Below are 18065 nucleotides of genomic sequence, written 5' to 3' on the forward strand. Positions count from 1 at the left end.
TTTGGTTTGCCTGTTTGTCCATTCATGAATTCATTCATTCAGAAGCTGTACCATGCAATAGGAAGAGTACTGGGACAGAATACCTGAGTACTAGACAAGCTGCTGACACCTTGGGCAGGCCACTTTCCTTCTACAGGCCTCCTTTTCTTTATGGATAAAATAGGAGAATTGAGTAAGATAATCTTTGAGGTCTCTGCTAGCTCTCTCACTTTGAGGCTGTTTTGTTTAGCTGTAAATTCACACCTTCATCCTAACATGGGGTTAGGTAATGCTTCTTAGAAGAGATGATCCTTGAAGTGGGTCTTAAAGGATGAGTATGAAGAAGAGAAAGGTATTCCAGGGAATATGATCAACATGAACAAAAGTATGGAGAAGGCATGGCAAACTGGGGGAAATGAGGGCATCTGGAGGGGAGCAGAGCAGTGGAAGACAAGGCTACAGTGATGGCTACGGCCAGGTCATAAAAGCTTTAATGTCAGGCTAAGGAACTAGAACTTCATCCTGTGGGGTAAAGGTGCAGGAAAGATTTTAAAGCAGAGAAATGACTTGATTTGATCTATTTTTAGAAGCTAGTACTGTTCAACAGAGAAACCTGGGAGGAATGGCAGTGGTTTTAATCTTGTGGCTTTATAAGATATTAATTTGGTAAGTTTTTGCTGTTTAGCCGATACAAGATGCTACCGACCTGTTGGATGGGGGATGTCATGATTTACAGTCTGACTGTGGCTCTAGAATCCCCATCAGACTCCTTGGCCCAGATTCTGCCCCATTCTAGTTGCAACTCCAGGCCTAGGCCAAAGCCAGCCCTTTTCTCTTCCCATGACAACCAAGCCAAACAGCTGACTTAGGAAGCTCCACAGTGTAGCCCTTGTGGCACCCATGCATGTGTCATTAGGTCCTCATGTGTGCTTACTGTTTCATACTGTATCAGGCTCTTTGACTCACCAACTCCTTTCATTCTTACAGTAACTCTGAAGTTCTCAGAGAAAGTACAATCCCTACTGTACAGTGGGGAAATGGAATGTCAGAAGGGTTGCATGATTTGCCCCAAGCAGCGTAATGTAGTGTAAGGGGCAAGAGGCCTTGGAGTTGTTAAGTCATGGGTTCCATTTCCAGCTCTGCTGCTTAATATCTTAATATCTGACCACGGGCAAGATTGCCACCCTCTCTAAACTGTGGGTTTCTCATCCTTAAAGACTGAGATAATAATAGCTTCTGTATGTGTGTACCGCTGGAGCGAATTATGTGGTTTATGGAAAAGCTCTTGGCACAGAGTAGGTGCTCAGAATGTCTGTTTCTGTTTCCTCTGACTCACTTCAGTGCTCTTTCTGGTGTTTCGCCTTGCTTCCCATATGGCCCTCTTTGTCATCTCTCTTGCTCCTCTATTCTTAAGTCAATGCCACAGACATGCATTACTGGAAATGTTCTTCCTGGGTACACAATATGAAGCTAAGCCTTGTGGATGAAGTGAGAGGACATAGGAAATGGCCCTTTCCCTCACTGCTTGCTACCTGATTGTTGTGGGTGTTAGGGTGGAGAGAGTTTAGCCTTCACTCTTGAAACAAAGCTGAGGTGATCTGACCATCTCATGATGATCCCTTCTTCCTCCTCAGGGAACTTACTGTATGCCAAGTGCCAGGCTCAACTCTTACACTGTCTCATTAAGCTCTTACTCACACTGTTAACATCCACTGTGTGTGTATCTTACATACACTTAACATGTAACCCTGTTTACATGTTCACTTAACATGTAACCCTGTTTACATGTTCACTTAACATGTAACCCTGTTTACATGTTCACTTAACATGTAACCCTGTTTACATGTTCACTTAACATGTAACCCTGTTTACATGTTCACTTAACATGTAACCCTGTTTACATGTTCACTTAACATGTAACCCTGTTTACATGTTCACTTAACATGTAACCCTGTTTACATGTTCACTTAACATGTAACCCTGTTTACATGTTCACTTAACATGTAACCCTGTTTACATGTTCACTTAACATGTAACCCTGTTTACATGTTCACTTAACATGTAACCCTGTTCTACAGATGAGGAAAATGAGGCTCAGAAAAGCTAAACATATTAAGATCTCAAACTCATATTTGATGAAACCAGGATTGAGCCACGTTATCTGATTCTGGAGCATGCACTCTTAAATTAGATTACCTTTTGTTTATTACAAAATAGTGTATGTACATAGTTTAAAATTTTTTAAATACTAAAAGGCTTAATAATGGCAATTTCTGCCTCATCTTTTCCCACTCTGTTGTCCGATTTCCGGAGCCAACCATTTTGAATTATTTTGGGGTGTCTATCTCTATATTTCTAAATTAAATGTCTATTTAAGATATCAATTTTAAAATAAATTTTATCTGTTGCATTCTTATAAATAAAAATTTAATTATCTTATACCACCACCTTCATTTCCCTTCCCTCCATCCTCACCTGTAATTAAGTCATTAGTCTATTATTATGAGTAGTGTAGATACTGTTCTCACTGCTAAGCCAAGTAATATATCATGATATGGTTGCTATTTTATACTTTTCTTTTCCTGGAGTTAAACTTGCCTGTTTATTTTCCCCTTCCTTTAACTGACTTTCTATATACCAATCACTAATTGTTCCCAAATGCCTCCAAAACATCTATAAAACACCTCTTACACGCTTTGCAACATGGTCAAAGACGTCAACTCTTTCAGCAGTCTCCCCACCCCCACTTTCACCACATGCCACTCTGGGGTTCTGCCTTTCTGTTCCACTCTGAAATGGTTACTCTAGGCCTGCACAGTGGTTACCTGATGACTTCTGTATACCATTTTCCTGTGTTAAATCCCTGTTGCCTATCTTCCTTCTTCTTTAGATTAGTCTCATTTTGGTGGGGCACAGGACTCCTACCTTTCCTGGAAAAGAGGAGTTGAAGATAAATTTTTTGATTCTTTGAAATTCTGAAAATATGCTTACTCTATTTTCGCACTTGATTGACACTTTTGCTGTTTGTAGAAATCTAGGTTGGCAATTTTTTTCATTCTGACTTTTGCATGCATTTCCCATTGTCCTCTAGCATCTAGTGTTACTATTGAGAAGTCTGCTGCTTTTTCTAATTCCTGTTTCTTTGTACATTGCCATTTTTTTTCCTTGAAATTCCTAGGAACTTCTCTTTACTTCAGTGTTTTGAAATTTTGTGATGACATGCCTTGGTATGTATCTTCTTTATTCATTGCTCTGGTGTTTATTGAGCCTTCTCAGTCCAGAGGCTTAGGCTTGCCAGTTCTGGGAAATCTTTCTTGAAATTGTTTTATAATATTTTTCCTTATTTTTCTTTGTTCTATCTTTCAGGGACTTCTATTGAATGTATATTGAATTTCCTGACTCCTAATTTTCTTATCTTTTCTTTCCTCTTGGGCATGTTTTTACTTTTCTTACCACTTTGTGAGAAAATTTTTTGACTTGATCTTCCAACTTTTCTAATGAAACTTTTATTTAGCTATTATTTTTAATTTCTAAGGCTCTTTCTTATTTTTAATCCTTTAAAATAGTTTTCTGTTCTTGTTTATATTGCCATATCATCTATCATTTTTCTATGGATATTAATTATAGAGTTTAAAAAAATGTTTTCTTTTGTTCTCTGCCTTGACTCTGTTTTTTTCCAATTTTTAATTTTCTATTTCTTTGTTTTGGGTTCTGTCTTTCACACTGGAGACTGTGCTGGATGTTTTTTGTTTGCCCTGTAGATGCACTATCCACCTTTTTTCACACTCCATATACCCCTAGGGAGGATGGCCTCTCTATGGCCTGCATCAACTGGCCCTCTGGCTTCTGGTTGGGTTCAGCTAATGAGACGAATGGCAGATCTCAGGACTGAAAAACAATGAGAGCTTCTCCCTGCTTACCTGCTGTAGCTGCATCCCTCTATCAGGGATTCCAGTCTGGTGTCCCTCTCCTTAACTTCACCCTCTCCAATTCACCCTCTCCAAGGGTAACCACTCCTTTCCCTTACTTCTTCAGGCTTAGAGGTGGTAGAGCTCTAGTTTTATCTAGTAGTCCTGGAATATAAACATTGTCCATACTTCTGTAAATGGTTCCTTTATTAAACTCCTGCTATCCAGTTTGATGTGGTCCTCTGCTGAGATTCTAACTGATACAGAGGTTTTCCTCTCTAAAGATCTGATGATCTTTAGCTGGCTGTTTATATTGAAAAGAGATACTACATGAGACTCTGTGTGCATGGGGAGGGTGCATTGGCTGCTGACTTCCTTGTAAGATGTTTGGACTGAGGAGTTGGGGAAGCTTTTCCCCATTGGTAAACTTCCAGAGATCAATATTTATGAACTTTTCCCCTAATCTTCTGTCTTGGGGTGTATATGCTTAGTTGTTGACTTTCTGGAGCAGGATGCTGGAAGGGGGCTGGGGGGAGTCCCATCATCCTTTACATAGACTGTCACTTACTCACTTAACCCTTTTGTTTCATTGTGATCCTCACTGCCACCCTCCGACGACTCTTTTTCCGGATCCAGGGCTGTCCTGGGTCAGTTTCGCCAGATAATGTGTGGTGTTCGTTAGGTATAGCAACAGATAAGTTGCCTAGTTATGTGTTTTTGGGGAGAATCTGGGCATCTAACTACCCCCCATAAATATACTTTCAGGCAACCCCTCTGATTTCAGCCCTATCCTTACCCGACTTTCAAAGACACTTGGTGCTTCTCAGTCCTGAGGCTTTTCAGTGTCTTGCAAGACAAAATTTGTTTCCTTCTCACTGTTCCCTTCAGCAGGCACAAGGTTTCAGCCTCCTCCACTCTGCATAGTCAGTTACCTCCTTCATCTGTGGTATTCATCTGAAATGTGTTGAACTATCTTGTTTCTCCTTCTCTTCGTCTTTTCTTGGTGGATTCATACTTTCTTTGTTCCTTTACAGTTGGTTTAAGAGGGTTTTGGAAGGAAATAGAGATAAAGGTATGGGCTCAATCTACCCCAATTAATGGAAGTTCCTACTACTCTTTGTAGGCCACAGCTGAAAAGGATAGAGGAAGTGGTCCCACAGTGGCCCAGAGAATGCGAGGCAGGCTGGAAGTTGTGTGACTGCACAGTATGACAGAAGGGAAGCCACTCAAAGCTGAAGCCTTGGCACCATGGCCTTTGTATTTGCGAGTTTTGTGAGTCTGTTCATTTTATTCGGGCAGCACCTCTGAGACGAATACTTCTTGTGAAGGGAATTTACTAAGATCAGTTGGGAACCTACTTGAAGAAGTTTTCACCAAATGGCATTACATAGCAAGAAGGGGGAAAATATGGGGAGCTCTTGGACAGATCCTTTTTAAAATTTTAATTTTGCCAAATGGAGAGGGTAGCCAAAGAAGATTTATATGCTTCTACTGTGGGAGGGACTGCTTTTCGGAGCAGGGAGAAGCAAAATCTTAGCTGATCTAATGTAAGAAGAGCCCTGGGGTCATAGAACCACAGACTTTCATGGTGGAGGGGACTTCAAAAACAGCCTAATCTTTACAGAAGAGGAAATTAAGGCCTAAGTTTGGAAATGATTTGCCCTAAGTCACACAGCAAGTTACAGGCTATGCTCAGAATTGTCACCCACAAGTCCTAACTTCAGCTGGCACATTACACCCCTCTGGAGATAGAATGTCAGCAGCTTTAGAGGTGAGCTCCAAAGACCCCACCCTTGTCGCTGTGACCTCACAGTCCATGGCCTTAGGAGCCCTTGACTTGGCTTGTTTCTGGGTAGTTTCTGCCACTCACCCACACTGGAGATGTTACATTCTCCATTTCCCTATGCTGCATAGATTTGTACCAAACCAGTACTATGCCAAATTGTAGACCTGTTTAGACATGTTTCCTTTCGTTTCATTATTTTTGGGGGCTCTGCCAAGGCTCACCATATGAACTCAAATGTGGTTTAAGAAACAAAAAAAGATAATGACTTCAATAGCTTGGCTTTTTAGGAAAGTTAAGGGGGGAGAAGAGTCCAGGAAGCCAACACACTGTATGATCAACTCTCAAATATTTATTGAATCATAATAACAGTAATAGTTGACATTATTGATCTATGTGTGGTTTTACACATTTTACATACATTGTTAATTGATTCTTTACATCAACAGTAAGGTAGGTACTATTATTATACCTGTTTCACAGATGGGGAAACTAAGGCAGAGAGGGTAAGTAACTTGCTCAAGGAGGAGAACCTTGTCCTGGGTACTCTGCAGCTTAAGGAGTTGGGTATCTAAAGACACAGGTTCATAATTAGCAATATTCTCTCAAATTATTCAGTAACAGATTGTTAAGAGCTGCAAAGGGGTCACTTTTGGCTGCCAGAAGGCTCCAGCTGCAGTCTGTCTCCATGAAGGCATAAAAGGGGAACATTTCACTTTTTCTGAAAACTGGGAATTTATATACACAAAGGATGATGAATTCAGGATCTAAAGCATGGAAATATGAACAGAAGTCAACAAAGTAATGTGTAATTGGGAATCAATATAAGAGAGGGCCTAGTGGTAGAAATGGTAAGTCTTGGGTATTGACTGAGTCAGCTTGCACTAGGGAGGCCAGAGCACAGGGGAGCCAGCCATGGCAGCAGAGATATTGACAGAGGGTAAAGGATGAGCTTGTTAGTTATATTGCCTTTAAATTGTCAGTGGGATAGGCAGTGGGGTAGTCTGAAGACATTCCTATAAAAGAGGCCTAGAGAGGAAATTTGTGGGTTAGGGTTGGGGATGTGGTTTTCAGTATCTTGCATTACAGGACCACATCTGTGCCCACATTGCAGAATAACCTTTGTCCATTCTAGAGAGAGCCTGCAAAGTATAGATGGCCATGGTATACTTGGGAATGTTGGGTTTATAGAATTAAAGTGGGTTGGTGCTGAAAAGGATCTCAGAAGCCAACTGTTCCCAGTCTTCACCTATAAGTGAAATATTCAAGTCTTAGAAGGGGCAGTGATATGTTTCAGTTGTGAGCCAGCCAGAGGACATGCCCAGGCAGACTAAGAAAGCAGATCTCCCACCACTCAGCCCAGGCCCCTTTGCTTCAAATCATGTCGCAGAGGGAGAACAGTAGTTCCCCTTATCTGCAGTTTCACTTTCTACAGTTTCTGTTACCTGCAGTCAGCCACAGTCCGAAAATACTCAATGGAAAATTCCAGAAATAAACAATGCAAAAGTTTCACATTCTGAGTAGCGTGATGAAATCTCATGCCATGTCACTCCATCCCACCCAGAACATGAATCATCTCTTTGTCCAGTGTGTCCATGATGTATATACTATCCGCCTGTTACTGTATAGGAAAAAACAGCAAACGTATATAGTTTGATACTATCTGAGATTTCAGGCATCCCTTGGGGGTCTTGGAACATGTCCCCTGAAGATAAGGGGGCACTACTGTATTTAAAACTGTGACAGTTTCCAAATCCAGTAGTGACTATCCCCTAGTGAAGATGTCTTTTTAATCTGGCTCCTTAAACTGTCCAGGTACCTTTGTTAATCTTCACTTTTAAAATGAAATTTAAATTACCTTAAGTAATTTACTTGCCCTCCAAGGGCTCCAATTGCACATCTATAAAATAAAGATAATACTCTGGCTCTCCTACTCCCCCGCTTTACTTTATATAGACTTTCTGAGGTTGGAACAAGTATAAGTATGGTTGGAAAAGAAAGATAATAATTTTGTATAAAAAGTAAGAATATTATAGTTTTAATAAATCGTTTCATTATAATTTTCAAATGAAGTTGATGTGATTTTGAGAGGGACAGTAAGTCCATGAAAGAAACTCAGCTCTGCTCCTTCCTAGCCATGCAACTTTGAGTGAATGATAACCTCCTTGAGCCTCAGTTTCCCTATGTAGATAAAGAATGAAAATGCTCAGAGCAACTATGACAGTTAGACGGGATAATATATGTAAAGGACTGAGCTTAGTGCCTGATGCTTGACAGAAGCAGTAAATGCAGATTTCTATAGCTCCACATCCTTGCCAGAACTTAGCATGATCCAGTTACCAAATTTTACCTGTCAAAGGTGAGAAACAAAATGTTACTCTACCAAAATAAGAATTTAGTTTCAAAGACAGAGTGTGTCAGTCCAGGTTCAACTAGAGAAACAGACCCAGAAGGAGATGCAAATTAAGATATTTTAGGTGAGGAATTGGCTTGTACAACTATGGAGACTGGCTAGCAAGCTTGAAATCCACAGGGCAAACTGTCAGGAAGGACAGGCAGTGGCAGCGAAATAGGAAGTAGGGAAGAGATTTGAAAGCCAGTGCTTGTCAGTAATTAAATGGCCTAATATGAAAAGGATTGAGAAGGGAAGGGGAAGAATGGGCAGGATCGAGGTTGTGGTACCCTTTTCTCCTTGGTAGACTGGGTAGATATGTCATCATTGAGAAGAGAAATGCCTGGAGAGGGGAAAGAATAGGCTTTGGGCAAGGTAATGAATTTATTTTTTAGCATAGCTGAGTGTAAGATGCCTGTGGAACAATAGCCATCTTACCCAAATAGGACTATCTGATGGAAGGTTGGAATGAAAACTTTCAGCTCTGTAGAGAAGTCAGGGAGTTGGTTCTGTAGAGAAAGCTTAATGAAGCAGAGCTACTTAATTACAGTTTTTTCTTTATGTATATGTACATAGCGTTTCTGCTAAGTGGCCCTGCTATAGGGTATGGTGTTGTGATAGCTTTAATAATGTTATGTAAGTGTCACTGTTCTGTGATTATTTTTGCTGCTGCAATAATTTGGCCCAGGGCAAAGACTGCTTTCCTGGTCCCTTTTTTTTTTTTTTTTTTTTTTTTTTGAGACGTATCTTGGGCTGTCCTCCAGGCTGGAGTGCAGCGGTGTGATCTTGGCTCACTGCAACCTCTGCCTCCCGGTTTCAAGTGATTCTCCTGCCTCAGCTTCAGCCTCCCGAGTAGCTGTGACTACAGGTGTGCGCCACTGTGCCCGGCTAAATTTTGTGTGTGTGTGTGTGTGTATTTTGTTGTTGTTGTTGTTGTTGTTTGTTTGTTTTAGTAGGGACATGTTTTGCCATGTTGGCCAGGCTTCTCAAACTCCTGACCTCAGGTGATCCACCTGCCTCGGCCTCACAAAGTGCTGGAATTACAGGCGTGAGCCACCGTGCCCAGCCTCCTGGTCCCTTTTTATAGGGACAAACTCATCTTAGTGGACTTTCCAGATTCCAAGAAGCTATTGCGAAGATTGAGTCCTCAATAGGAACGCCATACGTGGATACATGGGAAGGCTCTGTCTCCTGAGGAAAAACCAGATGGAGTTGTTCATTTCTGCGGAGTGACCTGAAGGCACATAGCACCACGTATGATTAATGACTTTGTGTAGCAGCTCACTGCCCCAGTAAGCAAGGCCAGCCCAATCACATTGCCTGGGAAGAAGCACTGTGTGCTCTTCCTCAACCCTAGACCTCCTCTTAACAGGTCTACAGATAACAGATGGGGGTGTGGTGCCTTGGGAAATACAGGAGCAAGGGGAAGGAGAAGAAATGAACATTCACTTAACATTTCTCATGTGCCAAGCAGTGTGTTGGGCACGTTCATGATGATAATAATGAAAACAGTGACAGCTAACACTTACTGATTGTTTGCCTTGGTGCCAAGCACTGTTCATTTATGATAAATTTTTTTCTATTTAATCATCACAACAACCATATGAAGTGGGTACTATTGTTTGCTATGTTTTACAAGTGAGGAAATCAGGGCAGAGAGATTAAATGATTTGCCTAGGGTCACACAATTATGTAGTAGTATATATCTAAGGTGGGACTTGAAAAGTGTTCCTAAGCCCACAGTTCCAGACTCCGTGCTACTACTCTCTGATACTGTCACAGCCACTTTCCCCTCCCTGGTCCTGTCATGCAGAGGAGCAAGACTACAGAGTTCTTTCTCTGATAGTTCTCATAGATTTCTGTCTTCACTTTATTGGGTGAATGGGTTATGGGAAGCACTGAGCGAGAATTAGGAGACCTAGGTTCTTATCCTACCCTCGGTCTGACCTTGGACCTCAGGTCTAACCCTCACATTCTTCATCTGTAAAATGGAGATACTAACATCTACCAGGGTATTATGAGGATCAGATGAATAAATTGCTAGCAAAGTGTTTATGTAAATGCTGAGAGTTACCTTGTTGCATCTGTACCTACTTCTTTGCTTTTCAGAATACCTTCTTTCCTGTTACCTTCCCTGACCCTGACTCCTTTTGTCCTTTATTATGATTTATGACATTTTTATCACTTAAAAGTCTGTGATAATCATGCTTAAGGCAGGAGGCCACTGAAATTCTTACATAAATAATTCCACCTACCTGAGCCAAATGGAGGGGGTGAGGTGGGGTGGTGTGTAGCAGATTTAGCAGCTGCTGAAGCTATAACCAAGAGAAGTCTCCTTGTCAGTCACAGGAATGAATCATTCAAATGGCTGCCTTGCTGGGTCCTTCCCAGAGCCAGAAGGTAAATTAGGGAGCAATGTTGCTTTCATCACTCACTAAGCTTAAAATGAAGCTCTGCCTCTTTGAAATGTAGCAAGGATTTCTGTTTGAAAGAGCATGGGTTCTGGAGTCAGACTGACCTGAGTTCATTCAATTCCCAGTATTGCCATTTAGTAGCTCAATGACCTTGGGCAAGTCATCTTACCTAATTAGGCCTCAGTTTCCTCCTCTGTACATGCATCCCAAGGTTATTGTGCAGCACAGATGAGATCATGGGTATAAAGGGCCCAGGATGGTATCACACACTCATTAGACTCTCAGTAGTTTTTACTTTGCTGTGTCTCCAAGCTGTGGGAATGAACACCTTAGGGAGGTAGATTTGATGGGGAGTGAAACAACTTGGTTTCCAGAGTGCAAAAGCAGAGAACTCAGTAATAGACATTTGAATCACAGGTCTATTTTTAGTTCAATCCAGCCTAAGGTTTCAAAATGTGGGTTTTTCCTTGTGTCCCTTCATCCTGTCTGTGTAAGCAGTGGGGACGGGGTTGTCCAGCTTCTCTGAAGGCACGTACTCCTGCCATTTCAGTCATATCTTTTTCCTCATTAGTGTCCAGCCCAGTCACCTTGGATACCATAAGCTTAAAAATCTGCAATAATGCATGAATGTAAGTGTTTTACTCTAGTCTTCAGCAAGATTCTGTCACTGCTACACCAGCCTTCAACTCTCCAACTTTTAAAACTTTGGGGAAATTTCATCCATAACCCTCATCCATGTTTCTAGTATGGCTGACTTCCTGACTTTGGGGAGCGCAGCAGTAAATACTTTTCTACCAGGTCCTGTCTCTCCCTTCCCTTCTCAAAATGCATATATCTCCCACACAGGGCCCCACAGTCACAGAGCAGCCTCATGTGCCGGGGCTCTATAGAGCATCCTTGTACTCATGTGTCTTACAGAAGAGGGATGCAAACTACTAGATACACAGGAGACACATAATAATTAATGTTTGTTCATTTCTTCCTTGCAACAGCTCTCTGGTAAGTATGAATATGGTTTCATGGTTAAGGGCACTGCATTTCAAATCAAGGAGACCAAGGTTTGAATCCTAACTCTGTAACTTAACAGTTATATGACCTGGCACAAATTATTGAACTCCTCTGAGCGTAGGTTTCCTCTTCTGTCAACTGGAGATAATAGTACCCCTCTCACAGGACTGTAAGGAGGAGTGAAAGAATGCATGCAAAGCCGTCAGCACAGGGCCAGCACACAGTACAGATATATACATAGTAATTGTGACAGTTTCACAGCAGAGGAAATACTGCCCCAGGGAGGTTAGCTAATTTATCTAAGGTAGGTATCATCCCTATTTTATGTAAAAGGACATCGAGGCTGAGTCAAGCATGTTGTCCAATGTTATACAGTGAGTAAGCAGCAGAATGTGAACTACAACCCAGGTCTCCTGACACCTCAGCCAGGTCTCCTAACATTTCACCAGAAGCCTCTGGAAAACTGGAATAAATGCCCCCCAGCCCATTTACAATTGCCCCCCTGGTGGTGGAATCCAAGCCCAGCTTCCCTTTTGCTGAATCCTGCTTTCTAGAAATAGGCTGCCAGTGTTATTGATGTATAAGAATGCTTGTGATTTTTGTACATTGATTTTGTATCCTGAGACTTTGCTGAAGTCGCTTATCAGCTTAAGGAGATTTTGGGCTGAGACAATGGGGTTTTCTAGATATACTATCATGTCATCGGCAAACAGGGACAATTTGACTTCCTCTTTTCCTAATTGAATACCCTTGATTTCCTTCTCCTGCCTAATTGCCCTGGCCAGAACTTCCAACACTATGTTGAATAGAAGTGGTGAGAGAGGGCATCCCTGTCTTGTGCCAGTTTTCAAAGGGAATGCTTCCAGTTTTTGCCCATTCAGTATGATATTGGCTGTGGGTTTGTCATAAATAGCTCTTATTATTTTGAGATACGTCCCATCAATACCTAATTTATTGAGAGTTTTTAGCATGAAGGGTTGTTGAATTTTGTCAAAGGCCTTTTCTGCATCTATTGAGATAATCATGTGGTTTTTGTCTTTGGTTCTGTTTATATGCTGGATTACATTTATTGATTTGCGTATATTGAACCAGCCTTGCATCCCAGGGATGAAGCCCACTTGATCATGGTGGATAAGCTTTTTGATGTGCTGCTGGATTCTGTTTGCCAGTATTTTATTGAGGATTTTTGCATCAATGTTCATCAAGGATATTGGTCTAAAATTCTCTTTTTTTGTTGTGTCTCTGCCAGGCTTTGGTATCAGGATGATGCTGGCCTCATAAAATGAGTTAGGGAGGATTCCCTCTTTTTCTATTGATTGGAATAGTTTCAGAAGGAATGGTACCAGCTCTTCCTTGTACCTCTGGTAGAATTCGGCTGTGAACCCATCTGGTCCTGGACTTTTTTTGGTTGGTAAGCTATTGATTATTGCCACAATTTCAGCTCCTGTTATTGGTCTATTCAGAGATTCAACTTCTTCCTGGTTTAGTCTTGGGAGGGTGTATGTGTTGAGGAATTTATCCATTTCTTCTAGATTTTCTAGTTTATTTGCCTAGAGGTGTTTGTAATATTCTCTGATGGTAGTTTGTATTTCTGTGGGATCGGTGGTGATATCCCCTTTATCATTTTTTATTGCATCTATTTGATTCTTCTCTCTTTTTTTCTTTATTAATCTTGCTAGCAGTCTATCAATTTTGTTGATACTTTCAAAAAACCAGCTCCTGGATTCATTTATTTTTTGAAGGGTTTTTTGTGTCTCTATGAACAGACACTTCTCAAAAGAAGACATTTATGCAGCCAAAAAACACATGAAAAAATGCTCACCATCACTGGCCATCAGAGAAATGCAAATCAAAACCACAATGAGATACCATCTCACACCAGTTAGAATGGCAGTCATTAAAAAGTCAGGAAACAACAGGTGCTGGAGAGGATGTGGAGAAATAGGAACACTTTTACACTGTTGGTGGGGCTGTAAACTAGTTCAACCCTTGTGGAAGTCAGTGTGGCGATTCCTCAGGGATCTAGAACTAGAAATTCCATTTGACCCAGCCATCCCATTACTGGGTATATACCCAAAGGACTATAAATCATGCTGCTATAAAGACACATGCACACGTATGTTTATTGCAGCATTATTCACAATAGCAAAGACTTGGAACCAACCCAAATGTCCAACAATGATAGACTGGATTAAGAAAATGTGGCACATATACACCATGGAATACTATGCAGCCCTAAAAAATGATGAGTTCATGTCCTTTGTAGGGACATGGATGAAATTGGAAATCATCATTCTCAGTAAACTATCGCAAGAACAGAAAACCAAACACCGCATATTCTCACTCATAGGTGGGAATTGAACAATGAGAACACGTGGACACAGGAAGGGGAACATCACACTTCAGGGACTGTTGTGGGGTGGGGGGAGGGGGGAGGAATAGCATTGGGAGATATACCTAATGCTAGATGACGAGTTGGTGGGTGCAGCGCACCAGCATGGCACATGTATACATATGTAACTTACCTGCACGTTGCGCACATGTACCATAGAGTCTAAAGTATAATAATAATAATAATAAAGGAAAAAAAAAAAAGAAATAGGCTGCCAGTGAAAGATGTGTGCAAGTGTATATAGAAATGCATACATATGTGTGATAGAGTGGGAAAATATCCCAGGGAGCCATGATTACCAGAGTACTCCAAGAATGCAGTATTTTGGTTAATGGATTTTTCTCAGAGTATTAACCTCTTGGTTTCAGGCCTTGCTGAAAGTCATTATGAAATGCATTGCAAACATTCACTCTCTGATGCTAGAAGGAGCTGTCTAGTGAGCATAATTAAATTCTCTTTAAGTGACAGAGGATCTTGGCAGGATGTCCATTTATCACCAGAATGATCAGTTGTGCTGTTCAGGACTCTAATAACAACCCATATGTCTGTCTGGGTCTTTTACAACCATTATAACATTGAGTCATTGCAACAGCCCTGTATGTGTATGTGTGTGTTGGGAGTAAAGGGCAGGATGGGAAGATGATTATCCCCATGTTGTTAGTGAGGAGGCTAGGATTTGGAGAGCATGAATGTCCTGTTGGGCATCTGCTATGGTTTGAATATGCTCCTCAAAAGTTCCTGTGTTAGAAACTTGGTCCCCAGTGTAACAGTGCTGGGAGGTGGGGCCTTTGGAAGGTGATTGGGTCATGGGGGATCCACCCTTATGAATGGATTTATGTCATTATTGTGGGAGTAGGTTAGTTATTGCTGGAGCGGCTTTGTTAAAAATATAAGCTCTCTCTCGCATGTGTTCTCTTCTCCTTCCACCTGTCCACCCTAGCATGACCCTCACTAGATACCAGCACCATGCTCTTGGACTTTCCAGCCTCCAGAACTGTGAGCCAAATCAACTTCTTTATAAATTATCCAGCCTGTGGTATTCGGTTATAGCAACAGAAAAAAAGACCAGGAGAAGATCATATATCTTGAAAGTAACAGAGCTAGAACTGAAATGACATTTGCTGAGACATAATATAGTAAAGCAGAAAAAAACATAGATTTTTGAGTCAGACATACTTGAGTTTAAATCCTGATTTTGCCACTTACTGATGGTATTGACCGTGAATAAATTAATCTCTCAGGTCCTAAGATTCCTCATCTGTAAAATGGGTCAAATAGTATTTCCCTTGCTGGGGGTAATTTTAAGGATTCTAAATAATGTATATAAAGCAACCAGCATTGTGCCTGGTCGGAGTAGGTCCTCAGCACATGGAAGCTATTATTATTCTGTCTCCTGATCCTGTGCTCTTTCCAGTCTACCAAGATGTCTGCTACTGTAGATATAGAAGGTACAAGGGATTGGCCTGACCTATCTTCAGCCCATCAAACGCTAGAAGTCTTTTCATTAGCCTCAAGGGTGGGGTTGGGGGGGGTTGTTTTATCCCTTTCTAATAACAGAAGCTGGAGGCAGCTTTCATTCTGTAGGTAAAACTTAAATAATTTTATATCAATACCAGAGTTGCTGCAAAGCAATAAAGTAAGTATCACATATGACTGTTGTTGATAATAAGTGCCCAGAGTCAGGAAATGCTTTTTGGATTTTAAAAATATGCATAGAATTTGACTAGGAGAACAAGAGATACTTCATGCAGGATCAAAGTGTGGAGGTAAGACAATGTAAGATTTGATCAGCTTGGCTAGAACAAAAATTGTCATTGGTAGGGGAGCATACATGATAAGGATGGAAAAATAAACTCGTATATAGAGCTTCACGTGTGCATATAAACACACACATTACTCACATCTCCTATGCATGTACATTGCTTACCTAAAATACTTAGAATTGATTAGAAGCATTGGGTGAATAGATATTATTTTATCTCTCTATGATTTGTAGAAAAGCAATGTGGTCAGAAGAAAGAGAAATAGAGTGGGAGATGGGAGACCCAGATGTTGCTCTTGGTACCACCCCATTCGACTGTATAATCTGGACAAGACATGGAACCTCTTTGGGCCTTATCTCCTCATTTATAAAAACATCTGGGCCACTTTTGGAAAATCCTTTGGAGCTATTATCAAGAGCCTTGAAGATGTCCATTCACTTTCATTTATTAATTCATATCCTAGCATTCTCCTCTAAGGAAAGATCTTAAATATGGAAAAAAACTTTATGGTTAAAGATGTTCATCATAGTCTTTTTATAATTTAGTAAAATTATGAGCTACCTAATTTTACTAACATTTGGGACTGGATAAAAGATGACCTATCTGCTTCACTAATTTGTAGTGTTTAGTAAGTAAGAATTGCAGCATTGGTCATGGAAAAATGAAAACAAAAAGGCACATATGAAGAATATACTGGGAAATATACTTCCCAGTGTAGGAAGCATTGTTGATGTTATCCACACCCTTCATGATCCAGACCCAGATGTTCACACCAGCTGTCTTTGTGCCACCACTATTTGCTGTATATGGTGACCTCACTATGGTGATCTTAGGACATTTTCCTAACAAATACCTTTCATCCCTGTATGCTTTTGTATGTCTGGTTCATTCCTCCTGAAATGCCCTTCACTCCCTTGTCTAGCCATGAATATCTGCTCTTCTTCCAGTCCAGCTCTGCAGATTTCCTTGACTTCCTAAGTGGAATCAGTTGCTCCTTCATCCTTCTTTCTATAAAATTTGTAACTTGGCTCTAACACATATGTCCTGTGTTACAGTCTTCTTGTCTGTTTCTGTCTCTGCACATAGACTGGGCCTTCCTTAGGGTCAGAATTGTACAAATCCCTAGGACTCAGCAAAGGGCCTGGCATTTAATAATCACTCAATATATGATTGAATTTTTACTTTTTTTATTTTGATTTTTTGCTTTTCCATGTTTTCTGCATATTTTATAATGACTATGCATTGTGCTTATAATGGAAGAAAAATAATAGTAATTCATTTACTCATTTACTTTAACAAGGTGACTGGCCTAGTTCAGAGGTTCTCAAACTTGGAAGTTCATCAGAATCACCTGGAGAGCTTATTAAATTGCAGATACCCTGGCCCCTAGACAGACTTCTTGAGTCCCAGTCTCCCGGGTAAGGACCTGGAATCAGTATTATTAACAGGCTACCAGTTATTGGGATGCTCAGCCATACCTGAGAACCTTTGACCTCAGTACTGCTAAAGCCCTTTCAGCTTAAAATCTTCCTAGTTCTTGGATTGACCTCCTGTCCCTTGCTACCCCTGCTATGAGAGGCTTTAGCTGGAGGGCATGTGGAGCAACAGGCCATACAATGGAGAATACCTGTACTAGCTTCATTATTGGGCTCCTCTTCTGTGCCAAAGACTGCTTTGTAAATAGCATTTTAAAATATCTATACAATCATACTTTAAGGTCAGTTTTATTTTCTCCATTTTACAGATGAGAAAACTGAGGCAAAGAGAAGTTGTGACTTTCCCAAGGTCAAATAAGAAAGCATTGGATCCTGTGTTTCAATTCAGTTCTGTCAGACTTCAAAACTGGATCTAGAATTTCCCTCACTGCCCCTCCCTGTCCCCCTTCCCCCCAAATAAAGGAACCCCAGCAGGGTCACATACAGCCCTGCTGAGTGCAGACACGCTCTGCCGTCTGCTCAGGCATGTGGAATTAGCATCCTTGGGCAGCAGTGCACCACATAAGCAGAGGCTTGCAGCTCACCAAATGTGCTCTGGCGCCCACCCACCTGCTTACAGGGTGCAGTGAAGCAGTGGAATTCAATTTGCAGCAGTGACCTAAGAAGAGCTATTTTTAGTAAGAAAGTAGGTCAGGGGCTGCAGCGGTGCTGCCTGAGAAAGGAACAGCCTCCCCTGTCACCGGGAGGCTTGCTCACTTCTCACACAGCCAGTATGGAGGTGAGGCACAGATCTGACATCCTCACATGACTGCAGTTGTAATCATTACTGTGGAGCCACTAGGGGGTAATACACACACACACATCTAAGATACAGAGGCTCTTGTCTGGGTTTGCTTAAGGTCTTGGCCCTAATCTTCCTCAGGAGATTAGAATCCCTTCAGGAAACACCTCTAACATGGTAGGAGGCTCATCTATTGTATACCTGCTACA

The 18065-nt window shown here is 41.2% G+C and overlaps 1 protein-coding gene across 19 annotated transcripts in view; it reads left to right on the forward strand.

Moving 5' to 3' along the window:
• The window catches only part of SERGEF (secretion regulating guanine nucleotide exchange factor), a 253741-nt gene that overhangs the window by 156318 nt on the left and 79358 nt on the right, over window positions 1–18065 (forward strand). The window contains exon 11 of one of the 19 annotated variants that reach the window (XM_024255575.3): window positions 5011–5146. The exons of the other annotated variants lie outside the window; for them this stretch is intronic. Coding sequence (XP_024111343.1) covers window positions 5011–5021 — 11 coding nt within the window. The 3' untranslated portion in view covers window positions 5022–5146. Of the gene's footprint in view, window positions 1–5010; window positions 5147–18065 lie in introns of those variants that run through there. 19 annotated transcript variants of the gene reach the window in all.

Source organism: Pongo abelii, chromosome 9, assembly GCF_028885655.2.
Source record: "Pongo abelii isolate AG06213 chromosome 9, NHGRI_mPonAbe1-v2.0_pri, whole genome shotgun sequence".
Taxonomy (NCBI): Eukaryota; Metazoa; Chordata; class Mammalia; order Primates; family Hominidae; genus Pongo; species Pongo abelii.